The sequence below is a fragment of the Gekko japonicus genome, unplaced genomic scaffold (genome assembly GCF_001447785.1).
Source record: "Gekko japonicus isolate JY-2015 unplaced genomic scaffold, Gekko_japonicus_V1.1 scaffold2421, whole genome shotgun sequence".
Taxonomy (NCBI): Eukaryota; Metazoa; Chordata; class Lepidosauria; order Squamata; family Gekkonidae; genus Gekko; species Gekko japonicus.
This window is the reverse complement of record NW_015173748.1, coordinates 201,725-226,712: the sequence shown is the minus strand read 5'-3', so window position 1 is coordinate 226,712 and position 24,988 is coordinate 201,725. Positions and strand designations below refer to the sequence as shown.

Sequence of the window (24,988 nt, the reverse complement as noted above, 5' to 3'; positions counted from 1 at the left end):
TGGCCTTTGCACAAAACCCAGAAGTGTAGGAAAGAACAAATAAAATCACACTTCCCACTGATGCCTCGGCGTTTCGGGCAAAGACATCCAGAATATCAATGAGCTGGGAAAGTGTAACTGCGTACATAATTATCCAAATATCTACTCTCTCATCCTTTCTTTGCCTTCTTCTCTTTGAAGACTTGGCATAGCCATTTAGGTTGGCAATCGGACCCAGTATTTCAGTGAGGCTCCTAAAAGGGAATCACCTTACTGGGATATGACCTCAACGTTGAAGCTTTACCTGACCTGTCCACTGCTGAGAAGACTTCAAAAGAATGTGGACCTGTACTGCACCCATATTTTAATGTCACACCATCTTCAAAATCGTTTTGCAGATTGACTCATAGATTGTCCTTCAATTTCTGGGTCTCACGTGAAACAGAGAGAAGGGAGAAAAGTGTATACCCTCCCTACTGAGATGGGCATTCTCTTTACATCAGATATGTGGATTCCTTTAATCCAAGGGATATACAAATCTCCCCTTCTCTCTCTGCCTGAAATCTGAAGCATGAATGGAAAGAAAGACCAAGTGACCCATTATTTTCTTCTTTCAGAGTGTCCATATCTTATCTGACATCCCCTTCTAGTTCAGCTCTGAAAAATTTCCAAACTTCTGCAATTTCTGATTTTTGGTATTGTATGTTAAAGCTTCTTTGCTAAGGCAGTAGCTTTTAAACTCCAGGGCAACTCCTTGAGCATTCCCCCCCGGTGTCGTGACAGATGTCTGCATGTTGCAGAAATTCTTGGGAATTCTTAGGGGCACACACTGTTCATACAGAGCATTGGCCAAGCCTCCCCATTGTCCTGCATGAACTTAACATGCGCACTGCACAAGAAGATCAGCAGGGGTGTGCAAATTGTCTTTCTGGGACACTTGTCCATGATTAACTGATATTCTCAGTGAAGAACCTTTTGAGCAACTTCCAGGGGCTCTGTGAATCCCAGCACAAAACCACTGCACAAAGGAAATGTGATCCAAATAGGTAAAGGCAATTTGCTTATTTTGCAATAAAACTGCTTGCTGTACACACCTTATTCTGAACACAAATTGAATTTCTGCAACACATGGATTTTTGGCAATGTGAAGTATGGCACAGAGTGCAAGAAATAGGGTTGAGAATCAGCATATGACAAGAGGATGGAGGGAAAGATAAACTATGCTGGGGCTGGGGCACAGTGTAGCTTATCAAACTGAACCTTTTGGCAATCGTAAGTGCTAGAACAGGGGTGTCAAACATGCGGCCCAGGGGCCGAATTAGGCCCCTGGAGGGCTTCTATCAGGCCCACAGTGGAACTGGCTGTGTTCTGCTTTTTCTTCCAGTTCTGTTGCTGCTGTGTCATCATAGGTTTGCAGCTTACAGATACACACATGAACAGCATACTCAAGAGTGCAACAGCACAGGCATTTTGATGCAATAATTCAGAGCAAGAGGTGTCAGTTATCAGACACTGTTGAATAAACAAAATATTGCAAGAGCGCTGTTTTAAGCATGTTTTTATTTTAAGTAAAAAAAAACCTTTGTGTTTGTGTCCTGTATAAAGTTTATATCTCTGCTACCTGGCGTAACATGTTATGACACACATGGCCTGGCCCAACAAGGTCTCATTTATGTCAGATCCAGCCCTCATAACAAATGAGTTCGACACCCCTGTGCTAGAAAGATGCAGAAAACTAGCTTAACAGTTTTCAGGAAGTTCACATAAATAACATATTGCATGGAATAAGATGCCTGATTTTGACAAATTAGGAAATCCAATTTCTTGAGAACAGCAAATACAAATGAAGTTTAGAAGCCCAGATTTCCAGCAGAAATCTGATAGTTAATTTGAAGACAGACATCTAAAGTATATGCTAGAATGGTCATCTTAATCCATGGAAGTAAAAATGTTAATGCCTTCTAGATTGTAAGGTAACAGGAAGGGTTCTCACCTTCAGAGATGCTAGAATCATGGAACATGGTTTCGAAGGCCTGATGAGTCTCAGCGAATGAAGGCCTGTCTAAGGGACTCCACTTCCAGCCTACAGCATTAGAGAAGCCAAGGAGAGATTACCACTACATATTGTGGAACGGAGAACACATTACTTGCCAGAAACATACAGCATCAGTATCATCACTCGCTTTTTACTGACCAAAGGTTGAAGCAGCCTTTCATAATGCTTTTAAGTGTAGGCTTCTGCTGTGATATGGCACACAGCCACACTAAAAATGTTAACAAAGCCCTAAACGTCAAGCCATTGACACCTTTGAATTCAGAACCATTGCCAGAATTTGTAATTCTAGAAATCAGATACATTTTCACTAGTCTACATGCATGACTTATTTGGGTTGCTTCTTTTTCAAGTGGGTGATTTCACAACGGAGTGTGGTGGAGCTCCTTTTAAACGGACTACGATGCAGATTATGGAAAAATGGTGAGAGTTAAAAAATCATGGACTGATAAACATGGAGACAGATCTCAGCCATGGAAAACGGATTTGCACTTAACTAATTGGTGGAAACCACACTGAGACTTTTTTTTAGATTTTCAGGGAAAATACAACTTCCCAGAGTTTCTCTGTAACCAGGATGGCAAAAAAATGGGCTAAAATATTTTGAACTTGGTAAAGATGCTGGGTTAAGCAACACGCAGGTTTCTTTGCTCCACTGAATGGTATGCATTGCCTAGCCTGTTAACTCTGCCTAATGGTCTGCCTAGCCTGTTAACTCTTATGAAGATGACAACTGGTAACAGCTCTTCAAGAACTATTCTGCAGGCAAGACACTGGCCACGTATCTCTCCACAATACATAGTAAAAAAAATAATATGCACCACCTCTCTTTGGCCCCACTGACTCTGACAGTTTACCATTATCAGTACTGCGTCGCCACCCCTTCCCAGAATCAAAACAAAAAGGCAGTACTCACATGCTCTCATGAGCTCGTAGACCTTTGGGGGGCAACCTTCAGGCTGTTCCATCCGATACCCTTTCTCCAGCAGATCATAAACCTGAGAGAGGTCAATGCCGGGATAGGGCGACATCCCATAGGTTGCAATCTCCCACAGCAACACGCCAAAGGCTGCAAGTTAAGGACAAGATTCCCTTTCTTTAGCCACACCCTCCTTTATTGTTGGCACACCCCTATTGCTTAAATTGTGGTTGAAGGAAGATTGTTCTTGATGAAAAATATTTCACTATTAGTGAAAACATTAGGGAGGGGAAAACAGATACTAAGAAATGTGTGTGTGTGGGGGGGGTTGTTTGTCTCCAATGTAGCAATTTAGCTTAATTGAAATGTTCTTGAGCCTTGCTACTGTACACAAGAGGATGGAAGGTGTGAAAGATTAGGCCACTCAGCAGCAGACACTCAGTAGCCAGCACCCAACCCCTGTGAGGAAATTTTACCAGCTCCCAGTCCGTGTCTAAGAAGATTGTTCTTGATGAGAAATATTTCACTATTAGTGAAAACATTAGGGAGGGGAAAATAGATAACTAAGAAAGGTGTGTGTGGGGTTTCCGTTTGTCTCCAATGTAGCAATCTAGCTTAACTGAAATGCTACTGTACGCAAGAGGAGGATGGAAGGTGGGAAAGATTAGGCCACTCAGCAGCAGACACTCAGTAGCCGGCACCCAACCCCTGTGAGGAAATTTTACCAGCTCCCAGTCCGTGTCTAACCAAATTTTTAGTCAAGGTGTGATAGAAAGTATTGCCCACTTGTAAGGAAAAAGCAAAACTGTCTTTGAAAGTTAAAACAAAAGAAAGTACTCTCCATGTTTCAATATTAAATCACTCTTTGGATCTTATATATATAGTATTCTAGCTGAGTCTGAGTGCATGTACTATTCTGTAATCCTGATGCTCTCTCTTCCCAATGGCACCGACTGTACTGGACAACCTGATAAACAGTGATCTGGTCTGCACGCCGTACAAAACTTGGCCCTGGCACCCAAACCACTGTTTCAAGACCAGAGCTACCCCTCAGAATGCAAACACTGTCCTGCCCCCCAGCCTTACAGCCCAGATTAACATGCAACCAGGGCCATTATGCACAAGGGAACTCTTACCCCAAACATCTGATTTGATAGAGAATGTATTGTAGGCCAGACTTTCAGGTGCTGTCCATTTGATAGGAAATTTTGCTCCAGCATGAGCCGTGTATGTGTCTCCGGTCATCAGTCTGCTTAAGCCGAAGTCAGCCACCTTCACCACGTGATTGTCTCCCACCAGACAATTGCGAGCAGCTAGATCCCTATGCAGACAGACAGTGTAGAGTCAGGACTGTTGTGGCCATCTAGATTCATCCTAAAGTCATCCCCATTAAATACTCAGCATTTGTCTCTCTGTCTCAGAAGGACAGAACAATTTTACAGCCTGACTTGGGTTGTAATTGGGTGCTGAGGCAAGTTGTGCTTTTTTTTTTGCTGTACATATATATTTTACATCTCCACAGCGACATACAGAGCTTGATCAACACTTCAGTGTTTAGGTGCACAATTCAGCAAACTTACACGAATGTTGCCACTTTGTAAATTTTTAAGTTGAGTACTAAATCTGGGGTGTAAAATTTAAGTTGAGTACTATATCTGGGGTGCTGTTTTGTATTCGGAGGGAAAATTGAACATAAAGGAGTGAAGACTGGTGTCTGATAACCAGGTGTTTGATAACCAGATAACTGGCGTTTGATAACTGAAAAGCTGTGTGGAGTAACAAATTAGTGTCCTGTCATTACAAAGTGCTATCTTTGTAAGACATCAGATATACGATTTCAAACTTCTGAGAAACCAAGAGGGAGAAACTTGATTCCTCCCTCTACGGAAACTACAAGTCCGTGCTGCCAAAACCCATAAAACATATGCACAGCCTTGTCTACAGAGAACAGCTGGCACAAAGCTCTTGGGCTAAGGAGCTGCTACAGAGCAGTTGGTGATAATGCTGCTCAGAAGCCCATTAGCAGATCCCATAAGCTTCCTTCCTTGACCCTGTCCTTCTAGAGGAGCTAAAAGTCGCCTGCTAACCTGTGGATGAAGTTCTTCTTCTCTAGGTACTCCATCGCAGAGGATATCTGAGTGGCCATGTACAGCAGGACAACAGCAGTCACCTCCTCCCGATTGCACTCCCGCAGGTAGTCCAACAGATTCCCATACGGCATGTATTCTGTCACGATGTAAAAGGGGGGCTCCAGAGTACACACACCTGGTGGTAGGGAGGAGAATTGGCCAATCTTTAAATCTTACTTTAGGTACAGCCTTCTAACGAAATAACGGGCGAGATTCTCAACTTTGGTCTCACAGGCATCTTTAACACAAGACAGGAAAAGGTGTACAAGCTACCGAGGTATAAGGCCCATGTGTTAAGTTCCTCCTGCCTTGTATATGTATGACCATAGGTAATGGGGTTCCCACACAGATACCACCACTCATGGAGTAGTTTTGCATAAGGAGCATAGTAGAACTGGGAAAAGAACACTGTTCCTGGCTTTCTACAACCAAACAGCGGCACCTTCCCCCATAACTCTGCTGCTGCTTCCTCCTAGTCCTCCTCCTCAGAGGGAAAAGCAGCAACCCAACCCTAGTGAGGGTCAGTCCCCTGACAAGTGGGAGATCCAAAGTCAGGGCACCAATGAAAGGATCTATATGTTGTCGAAGGCTTAGAAAGGATCTATGTTTACAATGATTCTCTGGGAGGGCATATATGACTCTGGGTAACAGTTCTCTTAAATTATATTCTCATTTGACATAACATCAAGTCAGGTTCAGAAATAACAATTCAGAAATCATTCAAACAGCCTCTTAAAACAGTAAAGGAGTCAGTGATTGAGTACTGAGTGTATGCACCAAGGTGGCTGTTGGCCAACAGCTTACTGTGCAAACACAAAACAGCATATAAGTGAAAAATACAGCTAATTCTATACTGAAAGGACACCATTAACTTGAGAGTAAAGGGACTGACTCTAGGTAAAAAGCACAAGTATGACAATGCAGGGAAGGTTTGACTTTCAAGTGCATTATCTGCAATGACTGCAGCATCATCAAACTCCAGTACCAACAGATGGCAACCCCTTCTGTTCTCCTTCCTCCTATAGCGTCTATGGGCAGGAATGTTTATCAACAGCTGGCATCAGGAAATAATGGCTTTTAAACGGGGGGAAAATCCTCCTTATCCAAACTTCTGTCCACACAGTCCACTAGATCACATTGATACTGCACAACTACTAGAGCTTAAACTGGCACAACCCCATCAACCTGCCCATGTTTCTCATTGAGATTAAAAGCGGGTTACATAATACAAAAAACAATTCAGTCAGCCAGCAAAGACCTCCAGTATACATTTCAGTGGGACCAGGAATAGTGAATTAGAAAACAATGACAATGAAAACCTGTCATGCCATAAATGAAGGAAGGTGTTTATAAAGGTAGAGGACACTACAGTACAAGGTAGGTGGATACTGCCTCTCCTCTTCTGTTATATTACTATTCTAATCCCTTTGCCCTCCTGAACATTTCTATGAAATGACAGAAGTGTGGGAGTCTTCCTGACCAAATGCAATTCCACAGTTTGTATTTATACACATCGTCAAAAGGAAGTAAATGAAGACCAACAATTATGCTTAGCATTTATATACAGTGTTCAAGGTGTTTCGTATGCATAGGTAAAGGTAAAGGTTCCCTTGCTCGGAAACTACAAGTCCGTGCTGCCAAAACCCATAAAACATATGCACAGCCTTGTCTACAGAGAACAGCTGGCACAAAGCTCTTGGGCTAAGGAGCTGCTACAGAGCAGTTGGTGATAATGCTGCTCAGAAGCCCATTAGCAGATCCCATAAGCTTCCTTCCTTGACCCTGTCCTTCTAGAGGAGCTAAAAGTCGCCTGCTAACCTGTGGATGAAGTTCTTCTTCTCTAGGTACTCCATCGCAGAGGATATCTGAGTGGCCATGTACAGCAGGACAACAGCAGTCACCTCCTCCCGATTGCACTCCCGCAGGTAGTCCAACAGATTCCCATACGGCATGTATTCTGTCACGATGTAAAAGGGGGGCTCCAGAGTACACACACCTGGTGGTAGGGAGGAGAATTGGCCAATCTTTAAATCTTACTTTAGGTACAGCCTTCTAACGAAATAATGGGCGAGATTCTCAACTTTGGTCTCACAGGCATCTTTAACAAAAGACAGGAAAAGGTGTACAAGCTACCGAGGTATAAGGCCCATGTGTTAAGTTCCTCCTGCCTTGTATATGTATGACCATAGGTAATGGGGTTCCCACACAGATACCACCACTCATGGAGTAGTTTTGCATAAGGAGCATAGTAGAACTGGGAAAAGAACACTGTTCCTGGCTTTCTACAACCAAACAGCGGCACCTTCCCCCATAACTCTGCTGCTGCTTCCTCCTAGTCCTCCACCTCAGAGGGTAAAGCAGAAACCCAACCCTAGTGAGGGTCAGTCCCCTGACAAGTGGGAGATCCAAAGTCAGGGCACCAATGAAAGGATCTATATGTTGTCGAAGGCTTAGAAAGGATCTATGTTTACAATGATTCTCTGGGAGGGCATATATGACTCTGGGTAACAGTTCTCTGAAATTATATTCTCATTTGACATAACATTAAGTCAGGTCCAGAAATAACAATTCAGAAATCATTCATACAGCCTCTTAAAACAGTAAAGGAGTCAGTGATTGAGTACTGAGTGTATGCACCAAGGTGGCTGCTGGCCAACTTCTTACTGTGCAAACACAAAACAGCACATAAGTGAAAAATACAGCTAATTCTATACTGAAAGGACACCATTAACTTGAGAGTAAAGGGACTGACTCTAGGTAAAAAGCACAAGTTTGACTTTCAAGTGCATTATCTGCAATGACTGCAGCATCATCAAACTCCAGTACCAACAGATGGCAACCCCTTCTGTTCTCCTTCCTCCTATAGCGTCTATGGGCAGGAATGTTTATCAACAGCTGGCATCAGGAAATAATGGCTTTTAAACGGGGGGAAAATCCTCCTTATCCAAACTTCTGTCCACACAGTCCACTAGATCACATTGATACTGCACAACTACTAGAGCTTAAACTGGCACAACCCCATCAACCTGCCCATGTTTCTCATTGAGATTAAAAGCGGGTTACATAATACAAAAAACAATTCAGTCAGCCAGCAAAGACCTCCAGTATACATTTCAGTGGGACCAGGAATAGTGAATTAGAAAACAATGACAATGAAAACCTGTCATGCCATAAATGAAGGAAGGTGTTTATAAAGGTAGAGGACACTACAGTACAAGGTAGGTGGATACTGCCTCTCCTCTTCTGTTATATTACTATTCTAATCCCTTTGCCCTCCTGAACATTTCTATGAAATGACAGAAGTGTGGGAGTCTTCCTGACCAAATGCAATTCCACAGCTTGTATTTATACACATCGTCAAAAGGAAGTAAATGAAGACCAACAATTATGCTTAGCATTTATATACAGTGTTCAAGGTGTTTCGTATGCATAGGTAAAGGTAAAGGTTCCCTTGCTCGAAAGCCAGTCGAATCCGACTCTAGGGTTGCGGTGCTCATCTCCGTTTCAAAGCCAAAGAGCCAGTGCTGTCCGAAGACGTTTCCGTGGTCATGTGGCCGGCATGACTAAACACCAAGGCACACGGAACGCTGTTACCTTCCCACCGAAGTGGTACCTATTTATCTACCAAGGGAACCTTTACCTTTACCTAGGAGTACTGAATTAGAAAATAATGACAATGAAAACCTCTCACGGCATGACATGCCATAAATGAAGGAAGGTGTCTATCGGTACCGAGAAGGTCAGCGCAGGCGCAGAGTATCCAAGGGTGTGATGCACAGAGACCACGAAGAAGATTCCCTAGTTCTGTAAGGCAGGCCATTCTCTCTAAAATCGAGAAACAGTATAGCGACTTGGCTAACACCTACAAAGTTTGGGCAGAAGCCATTTCTGAACCATGGACTTGCTTTACTCGTTGTCCCTGTATTAGTCTCTCACATTTCTCATAGGAAAGAATAATTGGAACTTTAAGCAAGAGAAGACAGTCCAAAGATTTTCCTTCACTATTCTTCATAGCACCATCTGATGCTCAGTGTTTCTGCCATTCCACCGTGCAAGGAGCTGCATACAGTTGCAGGATTGTTTTACAATAAGAAAGACAGGGTTGCATTTTGGCCAGGGAGAGGTTAGCACTTGGCTGTCCTAAATCATGGACAAGACAGTATTGCTTAGCCCTGTCTCTCTCGATATATAAAATGGGAATTGTGACCTCTCTCCCCCAGTGAAATGAGGTTTGATGGTATAGTGGGCTCAAAGTGCTTTGCACATTTACCATAACAATACAAATGATCTAAAAGTTACAGCTCCAGAACAGATCACTGTGTCTAATGAAGGCAAAATACATTTGCCTAGAAGTGGAATGCAACATACAGGTCACAAATGTCTGTTTCATAAGGGGTGCTGTATGGTTGAGGTCACTGAAGTTCCTTGCATTCCCAGCATTTCCCGACTTTTGCCCTACTATGAACTGGCAATGCTAATCTGAAGCCCTGCAACAGATGTGAGCACACACTAGCAAATAGCTCCAAACACTGAGAGCATTCAAAGTACAAGGCAGCAGCCACCATAGTATGCATGCCAACATTTGGGGTGGGCGGGGAGAATGTGTGAAAAAAGCAGCAAGCTGCCAAGTATGTTCCACTTGTGCCTGGCTTCAATAGGGGATTTTGTCTCTCTTGGAATACTCTACTCCAGTCATTAATAACCTTCAGCTACGCATCCCACCTTGTACTTTTAGAATGAAATACCAATTAAAGCAGGGGTGTCAAACTCATTTGTTATGAGGGACGGATCTGACATAAATGAGCCCTTGTTGGGCCGGGCCATGTGTGCCATAAAATGTAATGCCAGGTAGCAAAGATATAAACTTTATAAAGGACACAAACACAAATCTTTTTTTTACTTAAAATCAAAACATGCTTAAAACATTAGCTCTGTGAGCTGCAAACCTACTTTTGATTTATTGACATTCACCACAGAAATCTCATGCTCAGAGTTCTGAGTCTAGGACCCAGGTTAAAACATGAAATGGCTGAGTGATTAAGAGAGTCTGCCAAAGCAAGCTATGATGCTGCAGGAGCAGCAGAACTGGAAGCAGGAGATGGTCAGTTCCACTGCAGGCCTGATGGAAGCCCTCTGGGGGCCTGATCCGGCCCCCGGGACGCATGTTTGACACCCCTGCATTAAAGGGTCCCATGTTTTAAAGAATTTAGTATCAGACTGGAATCAAGATGACCCAGTTCAAACCCCACCCCCACCCCATTCAGCCATGAAGCTCACTAGGTGATCTTGGGCGAGCCACTCTCTCTCTCTCAGTCTAAGCTATCTCACAGAGCTGTGGAGAGGATAAAATGAGAATGGGAACACTCATAATGGCTAGATAAGAAGTTTGTTCACACTTAAGTCTCGGTGAGGTCCTCAGAAAGCTTGAAGAACACACTGAATTCTTGCATAAAATCCAAGCACACGCTCATTTGAAGCCTAAAGACTGGGCCAGATCTTTAAAAGCATGCACAGCAATAATACTTTGATTATGCAAAGTGAGACGCAGAGGATGAGACTCCCTGCCTTTAACACAATTTGAATCAAATTTGCTAGGACTTCGTTCTAACCCTGCTTGTCAGAACAGAGCAAGGGCCAGTTTGGGCAATACCTTAGTTAATATAGGCATTATGTGGCAAGAGAAAGAGGGACGACAGCGACCTGTCTTGCATCTGGACAGTCACATGTTACGGTATGTTTACGCAAGACCTATACACAGAAATTCCAATATGCATAAACTGAAACTGTGAGCTTGTTAGTTCATATAAAATCTGGGCAACAGCTACACAATTTGGACCTATACAAGCTGCAAATTAGGTACATGGGCCCTGTACAAACATTATGTCCAATATGTGGCAGACTTAAAGGACAGAAACACCGAATGGGTACGGCACGCAAACACAATCCCTCTCTGTGAGTAGGCCCCACCACACAGGGATTTGCCTAATATGCCCCAATGTAAGTGAAGTTTGGATGTCATGCCCAGACTATTTTTGGATCTTGCTGGTCAGATTAGCCTGGTCATACGATGATCAAAATAATGACTCTGAAATTAGAAGTAACAAAGGCATTGTGGTCAGGTTAGTGCGCTCACCTAATAACTGCACCAGATTAGGATGCTTGATTTCCTTCATAACAGAGGCTTCTTTCAAGAACTCCTCCACCTCCATAGTATCTTCCTGAAAGTGGGACGGGATACTTTTAACAAAGACCATTAACAAACAAAAAACCTAGAGAGTAGTAACCGTTATAAACAAGTATTTACATGCACCAGAACTATCAGGTCCTAGATCCCACTGTCATTATGGTTATCTTGTATATTCAGTAAAGATATAAGAATTGCACCGCTAAATTAGACCACAGTCTCCTTAGTACAGAATTTCTGCTTACAGCAGTGACCAATCAGATTGCCTCTGAGAAATCCACAATTAAGAAACGCTGTTCTCCCCTCTTCAGAACACAGAGGTTCTCGGGAAGCAAGGACAAAATGGGCACTGATGTTTCTCAGCAGCACGGAGACACATATCACGTGCCAGGGACACTTCCAAATTAAAAATGACACACTGGCCATGATAAATCCAGGCAGCATCTACTGTTTTCTATTTTATTACAGACATAATGGAAACAACCCTTGAATAGGTAGTTAGCATTTACTTAAAACTTCCAAAAATTAATCTATGCATTTTATTCTTCTAATTATACCAGCCTGACGCTGTTTGTGGGTTATCTGCCACTTCTCAAAGAGATTATAGTATCTCAGAGTTGCCACAGTTCAATCTGCACAGAAATGACATACTCTGATTTAGTGATAAGCCCTCTACAAGCTGCCACCTTTAAACACCAACTGGTTTTGGTCATGGCAACCAGCATGCATTCCAGAACTATTGTGAGAGTTTCTAGTTACACACTGGGCACAATCTGATGAACAGAGGACTTGCAACATACCTTGAGTGTTTTCACAGCAACTGTGAGGTTGTATTTCTTCCATACCCCAACGTACACTTCACCATATTGTCCTCCCCCAAGCTTGTGCTTCATGGTGATGTCTGTTCGTTCCATCTCCCATTTGTCATGGATGGGGGACACTCCATAGACTGTGGGCTTATTGCACTTTGGAGCTGGATAGTGCAAGGTTGTCACCAGGCCATCAGCTACCGTTGAGTGATGGTGAACTAACTCTGCCAATGTGTTGAAGCGGCTTTCAGCTGTTACATACACCTGTTGAGAAGAAAACCAAGAGTATCTAAAAAAACCCCACCTTTTATGAAATATTCTCTTTCAGAGCATGCAGCCTCAGTGGTACTGCCCAGTATAAGGGAAACAGAAAAGTGAGGCATGTAAATGCAGTGTTTGCTTGAAGCTAGTCTGGCAGGACATCTGCTGATTACTGATATAGAACCAGAAGATCTCCTCTTGGCAAGAAACCTATCATTTAGTTATTCCAAGGGAAATCAGAGTTACTGAGCAGTACTTAAAGAAGTAAGTCCTCTGCTTAACATAATGGAAAACTTGCACTTTCGGTATTCATTTCATTGCAAACTGCTGTTCTAAAAGGTAGGAAATAAAAGCAAGAATGTTTTCAAGCTAAAAAACCTGGGTGCTCCTGAAGCTATTTACCTTGCCATCCGTGGTGGTATTGATCCTGTAGTGGTAAACACGTCCCTCGTACCTGAGCGAGATGGACAACTGTCCTGGGCTGCTCTCACTTTCCCGAACTAGGAAGCTGCCATTAATGAGGCTGCTCAGCAGATACTCAGCTGCACTGCGCGACACTGGTCCGTGATACCAGGAATGCTTCTCCAGGCTGTTCACTGGGGTGATGTAGTTACTAGGTACCCATCCCTGCCCGTTCTTAGAGCGTACCTCACTCCATTCACCATTCTGGTTGTAACCCAATACTCGTAACTTCTCACCTGAAAGGGGTAGGGGTGGGGAGTTAGGGGAAGAGAACCAACACAGCAAAATGAAATTTTAAAATTTTATAACTTTTTTCTTATTCAGAGACGAAAGTGAGAAGACAACAAATACACTAGCAAGGCACAAAGTATTTTTTAAAAGTATATTCCCTTATTTTGGATCAAATTAGATACATCAGATCACAAATCTCCCAGCATCTTTAAAGCAGAACTATGACTGCATGGGTCCACCTTGTTATGCCCGGACGTCTATAGTTATCCAGGGTCTAATGGTGCCCCAGAACACAGAAAGTCACCCCTTTCACTCTCAGACCCAGAGTACAGATACCAAAAGGCAAGGGGAAGAAGCACCATGGATCAAACTCCAAGAATCGCAAAGAAATTGATGGTCAGTTAAAGGAGCCTTTTGCACAACAGTTCATCTTAAAAGCAAACACCTTGATTAGCTGAGATGGTCTGTGTTTGTGGCAAAGGATAAATATTACAGAAGACTTAAGAGAAACTAAGACAATGCCTAACACATCAAAAGAACAATCTCGTCTCCTTCATGAGTTAATTATAAGGGCAAACCCCACCTTTTGGACATGAGCGCCAACACCTCTGTAAGCAAATAGTCAATCACTGTTTTTGAGTTAATCAGGGTATTAGCACAATCTCAGGTCACAGTAAGCACGGCCCCAAACAAGTATTAGCAAACGAAACAAGTTTCTTGAAGCCTGAAACCAGCAAATGAGATAATTTAACCATCACCCAATAATCATTGCGGGGCTCCCCAAAAACCAAGGGAGCCGCAGGGCTGGAATTTTAGCCACAAAAAGGGTTCAGTTTCTCCCCCAGGTTGACCTCTACTGCTGCTCCAATAACCAGGACAACAGAATCAGGCAAAGTATGATTAAATGTCTCACACTCAGGGGTCATTTGGGGGGGGGACGCGGGGGGACACCATCCCCCCGGGTGAGGTGCGGGAGGACGGGGCCTGGAGCTCCCTGCTGGTGCCCGCTGAAGGTCGCCGCCGGCTGTGGGGAGGACACACTTCCGGTGATGTCAGGGGGTGTGGCATATGCTAATGAGTCCCCCTAGCTCTTTTTCTACGAAATGACCCCTGCTCACGCTCTTTGCTTATATGCTGTCACGCTCTTCTCTTTCACAGCATCCAGCCCGAAAACATCCTGCCAGTCCTCCACAAGTACCATCTCACAGCACAATCCTGCTCAATCTTTCGCTCCTTCTGTCACGCCACCAGAGCACCACTCCGCTCCTCCTCTCCAGGTACGTTGGCAACCCAGCAACTTCCCCTCACCTCCATCCATAGCACAACCACCTGGATTCAGTCCAGGAGGTTTCTAGCCCTCATCATCTGCTGCCTGTCTGTCTTGATGGTCTGACTGTCTCTCTTCCTCTCACCTCAGCCGTTCCCTGTCCTTTCCTACTAGAACCTATCATACACACTCCTCCCTCTGTTGGGTCCCTGAAAAGGGAATTCAGGGGAGGGTGGAATACTACAGTAAAATAAGGGAATAATCACACTAGGGTTGAGAAAGGAACATTGGCACTTACTGTGAGGGTTCCTTCTGCTCTGAGGAAGGGAGGGCCTCTTGACATGGGTGATCCCCATCTGTCCATCAAGGAGGCAGGACTAAAATTCCTCCTGACTTCTTGTTTCCTGGGCAGAGTAACTCACTTTCCTCAGTTTGGTAACTGCCAAAGCAGTATCTACACTACAATACTGAGTAAACCATTCAATGGAAACAGGAAACACAGGGCAAGGAACAAGAAGGCATTAACATGGAGAAAACAGCTTGTTATCCCCTTATTCAAATCAGAGTGGGACAAGATGACCTCCCTTCCTCAGAGCAGAAAGAACCCCCATGGTAGGTACCAATATCCCTTTCTTGAACTGAGGGGGGGAGGCATCTTGAAATGGGACATCCAAAAGCAGTTATATCCCATATTGGGTGGGAAAAAGCAGTTACATCCCATCTGCACCACCAGCTGTAACATCTTCTGAACACTCCATCAGGGGACCAAGGATATTCATTTAGTAGGGCCTGATGAAGGTCAACATAGATGACCACCTTAAGATTTCTTCAATGGAAGCTTCAGCATCCAATGCTGCATTAGTTTCAGCACTGTGGCTTCAAGTGGTACCTGGAGCTTGCTAGCTTGGTTAAAAATGTGATGTGCACTGCCTCAGATGTATTACTACTCTGAACATTTTTTGTCCTTTCTTAGGTAAACTCACTGAGATAAAGAGAGGGTCTGTTTTATGAGCTGATGTTGTATGCCTGTTGCAGGTCCTTAGGGCTCTGAAGATCTAGCATGTGCCAATTCTTTTCTTTGGAGTAGAATGGTTTTAGACAGAATGAAGGCAATGATATTTCCTGGGAGCAGTGGAAGTAAGTATTCACCTTTGGACTGAAGAAGAAGAAGAAGAGATTGGATTTATACCCCGCCCTTCACTACCCAAAGGTGTCTCAGAGTGGCTTACAAACTCCTTTCCCTTCCCCTCCCCACAACAGACACCCTGTGAGGTAGGTGGGGCTGAGAGAGCTCTTGACAGAAACTGCTCTTTTTCAAGGACAGCTCTTATCAGAACAACGGCTTGCCCAAGGTCATCCAGCCAGGTGCAAGTGGAGGAGTGGGGAATCAAACCCGGTTCTCCCAGATTAGAGTCCGCGCACTTAACCACTACACCAAACTGGCTCTGAATGTTGGACTCATTCTTAGAATCACTTGTCCTTACACCAAACTGGCCCTGAATGTTGGACTCATTCTTAGAATCACTTGTCCTTGTGAAAAACAAGAGGCTTTTCTTGGTAGATAAAGCTTCTGATTCTGAGACCGTTCTGACCAAAGTCACAGCTGTCAGAAACAGGACCTTCATTCTCAACCATTCTAGTGGAACTTCTCTCAGAGGTTCAAATGAAGGTTGAGTATGCATCGACAGGTCTATGGGTGCGTTCAGATGGGCCGTTTAGTCCGCTTTCGGCCCACCTCAGAAACGGATTTTATCTGCGCGATCACACTGTCAACATCTGCCTCCTGTCCCCAGCCATCGCTTACCGGCTCAAAACCGCTTTAACCCGGAGTATTTTGATACCAGGTTCCCAAGCGGTGTTTTCCTGATTCTCAAATTCCAGCTGTACTTTTCTGACGTCTGATCGCTCCTCCGGTGTCGAGCCACTTCCGCTTTAAACCCCCTCCCTGCTCAAAAGCTGCCCGAGGCTTCCGCTTTTCACCCAGCGTTGGCGGTGTGCGCATAGGCAGAGGTCCATCACCACATTATTAAAACAATGTTTAAACGGTGCCTAGTTTTAGCCTTTAGACAAGTTTGGGATCTCACGGAGGCCATTTTCGGGGTAAACGTTTAAAGGGAAGTGTTCCAGCAGTCAGGTTGAAGTGGAAATCGCTGTTCTGCACATGCGCAAAAATTTTAGTTCTACAGATGGCTGCCTGTGCGCATGCCCAAACACACAGAGAGAAAAACAACACCGATGCACGCTCCCGCGTGTGGACAACAGGGAGCGATGTTGCTGCGCAGCAATCTGGAACAAGGGGGTGAGTGTGATTGGGATTCTCCAGGTTAAAAAAAAACGCATTGGGCCCAGAGCAGTTTAACCTGCTCCCAGCACGCCGTCTGACTGCACCCTATGTGTAGTTTCCAAGAAGGAAATCTATGGACAACTGGAGGACTGACATGGGCTGTTCCTTTGAGAAACCTGACTAGGTGAGGATATTTGGACACAGAGCATCCACCAACCTCTGGGACCACTGTGGCCAGAGCTGCCACTTGTTTGTGTAGCAGCATATTTTGGTTGACACCATTTGCAGGAACTCCAGGATTTAGTGTAACATAGGGGAGAACGGGTCTAGGTGTTTCCATTTGCACCACCTGTCATATGCCTTCCATGAAGAGTCACAAATTTTTGATGTAGAAACTCTTCTACTGACTAGCATGATATTTTTGACTTGTACTGGTTGTTGGCCAAACAAAGGAATTGATTGATTGACTAGCATGATATTTGTGATCTTTGCAAAACAGCCTGGTCTTTAGTGTCTTTCCCTTTCCACTTCCAAGCAGTCAGATGTAGCTATGCTGGGTCTGGGTACCACAGTGGCCCTTGCTGAAGCATGTCCAGACTAACCAGAACCTGCCAGAGTCAAAGAGGTTCACAACTGGGTTGCAGAAGCGTTTCCCAACCTTGAGAGACCATTCGTTGTTGTTCACCTATTGCCTCGATAGCCCACTAGCACATTTTGCCGACTCAAGTATTCTGATATGTACTCAAGGTTCTATTGTGAATGACTTGGACCTACCTTGCCTGTTTATGTAGGCTGTTAACAAGATATTCTCAGTTTTTATTAAGGCATGATTGCTCCTGATCGCATCCCAGAACCTGACTAGGTAGGGCCAGTCTGATTGCCCGGATCTCAGGAAGGTTGATCCTCAACTTCCTCTCTCCACAGTTCCAGGTCTTCCCTGACAGCTTACGCACACACACACCAGCCTGTCAGGCACACATTTTTAAATACCTGGATTATGATGGGGTTTATTTATTCCGTGCCCTTGGTCAGATTGGATTATGGGGTCCATCATGCAAGGCCCTGTCAAAGAGGGCAGTTAAGAACTAAGGGAATGTCTGTCTTCTGAAGGATCTAGAGCTGGAAACCACTGCAGGGGATGGAAGTGAAATCTCACCCAAGGAACCAAGAGCAGACAAGTGATCGTTAGGCCTTGCAGTCTTGCCAGAGTCATTAGTGATGATGACCTGGAATTTATCAGCCACCATGCCATGCCTGAGATTTTCTGGATCTTCTCTGGTAGGTACAGTCCATTTACAGGGAAATCTACTATGACTCCCAGGTGTGCTATCTGCTGCTGTGGAATTAGACTGCTCTTGGCTGAACTGATAAGGAATTCATGGCAGGCTAGGCATTGAGTGGTGGACAGAATATCCATGAATTATGGATTAGGCTTGGAGATCTGATCAGTAGGTCATCCAGGAGTGGATGAACATCCTTGGGGGCGGAACTAGCCTGAAGGGTAGGACTTTGAACTGGTAACGTTAAATTATTATAGGCAAATCTCAGGAACCTGTGGTGAGATGGGAGAATAGGAATATAGAGATATGCCACAGTGAGGTCTATGAAAGCCATGAAATCTTGTGGGCAAAGCACTTCCATGATAGATCTGAGTGTCTCCATCCTGAAGTGTGTCTGGACCATGAATATGTTACGTACTTTAAATCTAGAATCGCTCACCACCAGTACCCATTTCTCTTGGGGACTGTGAAGAAACACAAGTAAACCTCTGATGATGCTTCACAATCAGGAACTTGTTTTGTGGCCTCGATTTTTACTATGCGATGAATGGCTTCCATAGTCGGCAGGTTTTGTGTGAAACATTTCAATTCTATTGCATACCCCATTTTTACTATGTCCATTACCGATCGGTTCAAGTTGAACTGACTCCACTGGGGGAGGAAGTGCGCTAATCTTCCTCCCACGTGGGAATCTGGTGCCATGCAATCTTTTATTGGGGCTTATTTCATTATTAGAATTAAAGGGCTGAGGATTTTGAAACAATTATTACTATAGAAATATCCTTGACTATTCTCCTGTCTGTCCGTTCAAGTTTGTGTGTACCTGGTCACCCCGAAGTACAGCAGAATATGCTGGCTATGAAAGCAGCGTGAAGAGTTCTACCTTCTATCCTCTCTCCTGTATGTTCTAGACATGGCTTCCTTTTTATCCTTGGATTCTACCAGGATGTCATCCAGGTTGCCTCCTGAAATGGAAAGGACATTAATATTGGCTGGAATGGTAATTAGCTTGCCAAACTCTGAGCCACAGGCTTCTACGTACCACTAACTCTGCCACTCATAGTGCAGAAGGAACAGCACAGTGTGTCCAGAGTGGCATCAGCCATACACGCGACTGCTCTAAGGAGCCTACTGGCCCCTTTTCTTGTCTTTTTGTTCTCCTCCATAGTCAACTGAACTAGCTTTCCTAGCCCAAACAATGTAAGCCCTCGCAAAAAAATCTGATTTACGGTCCAGTTGGTCACATAAGGATCTGTCCCTGTCTTTAGTCACCAAACCCCCTGAGAAGAGAGCTACAAGAGGAACATCTAATAATGGAATCTGTAAGAAATCCATAGTGTGGTCAGATCCAGGTTCTGTTTATTAGAAAGAGGGTTTTGCCGAGTCCCCATTTATTTGGTTCTCAAAGAATTATGGGAACCACACTACTTTTTCCCACACTAGGCAATCTGGGGGGAAGTTGGATTTGAATTCAGTATTGGTCGCTTCTTCCCCAGTTTCTAGGGGCTCTGAGAAATCTAATGTTTTAAGCCAATAGTCCCTGATAGTCCTCTTGGTTAAAGAGACATTTGGGTTGCCCCAGCACTATTATCTCCTCCTGTCATTTCCCTTTCTTCCTTATTGGAAGAACTGTTTGCCTGTTTGATAGGAGGGAGCTTGGTTGCTGTGAGAAGGGTGGGGTCTGTGCAAAGCCATTTTTCTGTGCTGCCTCGGTCAGCCAGGGCTGCTGCCTTGCACTCTGCCTCCTATCTCAGTAATCTTCCCCATGTCCTTGCCTAAACAATCCATGGGAAAAGAGGGAGATAACGTGATCCGGAGGAGTACCTTGACCAATATCTTTTCCAGCTCCCTCATGGGGAATATGCAGCATGCTTTTGCAGGGACCGGACTTCCTCCAACATTGCATGGCGAAGCCAGCTTGCTATCTCCAGGAGGCATTTGGACAAAATGGGGATTGGGAGGGGAGGCATCTCTATCTTGCTGTATGGAGGTGCTCCATCTCTTGACTGCTTTCCTGAGGCCATGAGTGCTGAGCCCGAGCGTCTGCCATCTTTACTGGCACAGAGGATCTTCTTCCCTGAATCGGTCACCGCCATTGAGATGCCCTCTGAGGTGCAGTCAAATTGTGTCACATGGTCCTCTTGCCACCTCTACTTGACTGCTGTTGGCTGCTCTTCTGCAGGTTTGCTCCTGCTCAGCTGTGCTGGGGGGGGGTAGTCCCTTTCTCCCAGTTTTGGGTGGATAACAGGGGTCCCCATCCTCCTTGGAAATAAAGCCATACACGGCATTGTAGAAGTTGTCTGTGTTCTCCACTGCCTCAGCCACTCCACCCTCAGAAAGGGGGCGGGGGAGAGATGAAGAGTAGACCAAAAGAGGAATTGAAGTACAGAATAAAGAAATGAGAAGTTGCTTTAAAAGCGTAGAAACAGGAATATTAGGTGCCTTCTGCTGAGTCATAGGGCCCTTGCCAAGCAGGTCCTACAAAAGCCTGCTGTCTTTAACAAGGCAGAAAACAGATTAAGGAAAGTGAGTGACTATGCCCAGGAGACAAGAAGACTGGGAAAAGTTTAGTCCTCCCTCCTTGACAGACAGATGGGAGTCACCCGTGTCAAGATGCCCTCCCCCTCAGAGCAAGAATGTCATTATTGTTGTTACTGCATTTATGAACTGCCACTGAATACCTGATAACTTTACTTTACTTCTTTGGTCTGTTCACTCATTAGTTAATAAAGTTTGCTATCGCTTATTAGAGGTGTCTGTCTTTCCAACTCTTTTTTGGGGAAGGGACGTGTCAGGGCAAGCCAGTATATACACAGGCCTAAAACGATCCCTAGACTGTCAGTGTGTGCACTTGTGGAGATCCCTACATCTGTCAGCCTCAGGTACTGGGTAACAACTTGATTTGTATCATGACCATGCAGGAGGGGAAGAGGCTTAACTTCTATTCCTGCAAAGTTTTGATGACTAAAACTGGCCGCCTCCTCCCTATTCTTATTAGCATTTCCTCAAAAAGGGCTCTAGACGCGTGTATCAGAACCAACAAAAAATACAGGGATAGAAGGGTTAAATACCCTATCTTCTCCTCACTAGGCCCTGATCTATATCAAGGCTTCACATGACCGTAGTTCAGATTTAAAACATGCTGGGGGGAAAACATTGATATCACAGTGTCTTGTCTTGTTCTGGGTGACTGTCCCACCAGCGGGCCTCCCGCAGCCCTCCCGGCACCGCCAGCCGCCCCAACAGCACCCAGAAGGCCTCCCATGCCCCCCCCACTGCCACTTGCCGCCCCAACAGCACCCAATGCCCCCCAGGGCCCCTCTGCCTCCAAGCCGGACAGGAGACGCCGGGAAGCATGGCCTCTCCTGAGGCTCAGCGTCTCCCGTTAAGAATGGGGTTGGGCCGGGCTAGGGAGGGACAGAGGCAGAGCCAGGGGAGGAGACTGGGAGTGGGGAGGGGGATAAAAAGGAGGGCACTAAGCAGGGGCCGAGGAGGGTTGCCTGAGGTCTGCAGAGCCATGCCAGAGAGAAGGAAGGTCAACGACCCAGTAGGAGTGTGGGTAGGGCGTGGTGATGGAACTCACCCTCCCCACTCATGCAGCTGAGGCCCCCGCATGGAGAAGAATCTCCCGTGATGGAAGGAAAGGTCAGTCTGTAAGTGATTATAACAGACAAGATAAGTATTTGGAAAGCTGATATAGTTTTGTTTTTTCTTTTTCTTTTACATTTTTGGTTTTTATTTTTAGATTTACTATTTTTTAAATTTGTGAGTTATTCAGAGATCTCAGCAGCCAAGCAGGCCTATACTGAGATACTGTGGTTCCAGCGGAGTTTTGGGATCCAGTTGGCACCATAAAGTCTCAAGGGGTGAGGCTGGATTTATAGTTAGTGACTCTCCACCATAATAAGGGCAACCTACCGCAAAGTTCCGTTTCATCATGAGACAGCAAATGGATCGCAGCAATGGCATCTCACTGACACTGCAGTAACCAAATCACCTGCATATATGGCTATTTATTGCTCTTTCGGTCACTGGGTAAAGTAAGTTTTATTTTACAACTTGCTACAGGGCTTCACAACAATTGGAAGCATCACTAAACTTAACACAACTGACTGGGTTTCACTCCAGCGTAAAGTAGCCAAAATACAACAAATACAACAAGCCACAAGGAGTCTGAACCCAAGCAGTAAAACAGCCAATTCAAAATAGATCTGCAAAAGTCTTCAGATGATCACTACCTGCAAGACTCACAGGATTTCCAAAATGGGAGTCAACTGCTTCCTTCTTTCACACATAGCCTTCACCTTTTTCATCTCCTTCCTGCATGGCCATGACAGGCACTGCTACAGGCCCTCCCGCCCTCAACCTCCGCATCAGTCATGCAGGCCTACGCAAATTCATGTTTGCTCCTCTTTTACACCCCCTCTCCCAGAAGGGAAACAAGTCAGACTTACCTTTGGTGATGCTGAGCGTATTGTCACCACTTGCTACAAAATCGTAAAGTGCAACGAAAAGATTGGGGTCGCTCTCAGTAGCTCCAAGCAGGTTCTCCTTGGAGCTCCACCTGATGGCTTCATTCAGTGCCTGGGGTTCAGTGTCACAACCATAGGGGCGGTGCAGAGCCTCTGGGGAAGGGGGGAAAATGGTTAGTTTCCATATCTGTTAAAATCCAGGATATGCTGCCACCATGAATCAAGACCTAGGCAGCAAGCACAACCGTGAGCTACCCAAGCCGAAAGCAAGATTCTTCGTTATTACTCAGAGGCAATAGTGGGGATAGGTGAGTCAACGGGAGAGCCAGAAAGTAGAGCAACTGTCAGTTCCTTCTGGTGACAAATCACAGGATCATCCAAGCCATAATCTGGGAAAATACACAATAGCATTCTAACATTTGCACATTTGTTTCTCCAGCACCAAAACAGATCACTCAACTCTTAACACTCTTTTAAATGCCTTCCCATTTTCACAATTAGGGAAGATAAAGAGTGCATTTCATCCATTTTCTTCTATTACACTTTGTTCTCCAATTTCATAGTTTATTCATCACAATAAATAGAAACATTTTGCATATTATGCAACCACAGGTAATTTTGCCTCATGAAGAAGGTGCATCTTCATGAAATATTACTCTGTCTTGCTATAAAAAGCTTAACGCTAGAACATTCCGCAAGATCAGCCATTTTAGCATTAGAATTATTTCTCAGAAATTATTTGTAAATGTAAACAAATAAATTCTACCCATCTGTGCCCTCTTAAAGAAATCAAATGTTATCTTTTATCAACAAAATGTAACCATCAATATTCTGTCATCTGGACTATTCTATCTCCTTTTATTGGCCCATTATTATCTCACATTTCATGGTGATAATGGCAGCCAGTACTGTACTTTCCTGAACAATCAATAAGAACATTGCTTACTCCCCAGCCAGTAACATATCACAACTCGAGCATGAATTTTCCACTTACTAGGACCTTGTGCTCATCTTATATTTACCACCACGCCGTTTCAAAACTGCCAGAGCAAAACTGAATGCTAGCCTTTGTAATATTCAGCAGAGGGTAGGAATAGTTTTCACTCTGCACTAATAAAGAGCCAGTATTTGCATGCTTGCAGCTTAGATTTCACAGTTAAATACTCCTTCCTGTGTTTCGTTGTAAGCCTCCAGACTCATTAGCACCATGCCTGGATTTCATGTAGTTTAACAACTCTATTAATTAAAAACTCTTTCAGTTTCTTTAAAATGGTATGACAATGATTTATTTTTATGAAAGTTCAGAAATACTTCATTAATTAATGAAAAATTAAAATAGTCTCTTTCTCATGATCATGGTGTCTCCCCTGCCAGGAAAAATTTGAAAATACGTGGTCAAGACTTTACAGATGGATTGAAGAATACATTAAATGAAGCCTGAACATAACTAAAATAGTGTACAATGAGAGTATCTATAATAAATGTGCAAAAGTTACATATAACATTATAAGATGTAGAAATATACTTTTACTGAGAGATGTATAGATAACCTAATAGATCATTCAAAGAGATGGAGAGATTCTCCCATTGTATGTTTGTATGTATTATTGTTTGGTTTTGTTTGTTTGTTATAAAAATAAAAATTATTTACAAAAAAAAAATCATGGCTCTACCCTGAGTCTTCCTTCCTCTCCCCATTCTCTCCAGACTATTAGATCTAGCTCTTGTGCTTACCAAGCATCTTTCACCACACACACATTCAAGGAAGGGTGGGGCTAGAAGAAACATTATTCAAATGGCATTGGGCCTGCAAACTCCAAAATGTATTCCAACCCCGATATTTGGATTTTGTGGTTAAAGAACTCAGCACGTGGGGTGAAACTCCGCTAAACGCTGCTATTAGAACTGAGGTAAGGTACATGTGACTGGGTCAGAACTCATCAGTGTAGTTATGATCTAAATACACTGGTGCTAACCAAAGTTTCTGAAGCCTGGAAAAAGCAAGGTTCGGCTATGCCTTTGCTTTACAGCCGACAACTTTCAAAGAAAGGAGCAAAATCTAATTAAGGCAGGTTCTGCCAGGAGAGGCTTAAAATTTATTCCCTAATAAAATTACTCCCTAATTATAAAAGCCCCTTTGATATAGGGATAAGTCACTGCCATCATTATAACCTTCAGCAGCCATGCAAGTCACTCTACAGTTAACAGCATAACATTATGACAGTCACGCTAGACCAAGACCAGCCAATCCACCCGGTGGATTGACAGAGCATCAGATGGAAACTGCCCCCCAAGGGTCTGCTCAGCAAACAGCTGCTGCTTCTCATCTCACTTGAGGTGACAGCGGCAAGACAGAAAGTGGTGTGTGTGTGTGTGTGTGTGTGTGTGTGAGAACAGGCAGCACTGACAGTAGAAAGGGTAAGGAACAGGAGGACAAAGAGCCATCTCCCCCTTTCATTATGCCCCAAACCCAGGACTGGTTCAGTGCTAAAGCAAACACAAGCACCAGCCACACCTCAATAGCCCAGCCACATGCAACTTGGGTCACAGCAACACGCATGAAAGACGCATAAGGGCCCAATGAAAGAAAGTGGCAGTAACACCCCACCTGCTGCTGCCAGTTTTGTAGCGCTGCCCACAAAGCCATTTGTAGTTCTG

At 44.3% G+C, this 24,988-nt stretch overlaps 1 protein-coding gene across 2 annotated transcripts in view; it reads right to left on the bottom strand.

Annotated features, from left to right (window-relative positions):
* The window catches only part of ABL2 (ABL proto-oncogene 2, non-receptor tyrosine kinase), a 63,696-nt gene that overhangs the window by 3,944 nt on the left and 34,764 nt on the right, over positions 1-24,988 (bottom strand). For both annotated transcript variants that reach the window (XM_015423481.1, XM_015423482.1), the window contains exons 2-9: positions 22,313-22,483; positions 12,737-13,032; positions 12,065-12,337; positions 11,214-11,298; positions 6,899-7,076; positions 4,088-4,272; positions 2,949-3,101; positions 1,973-2,062 (exon numbers count right to left, since the gene is read on the bottom strand). In XM_015423481.1, coding sequence (XP_015278967.1) covers positions 1,973-2,062; positions 2,949-3,101; positions 4,088-4,272; positions 6,899-7,076; positions 11,214-11,298; positions 12,065-12,337; positions 12,737-13,032; positions 22,313-22,483 — 1,431 coding nt within the window. The remainder of the gene's footprint in view (positions 1-1,972; positions 2,063-2,948; positions 3,102-4,087; positions 4,273-6,898; positions 7,077-11,213; positions 11,299-12,064; positions 12,338-12,736; positions 13,033-22,312; positions 22,484-24,988) is intronic.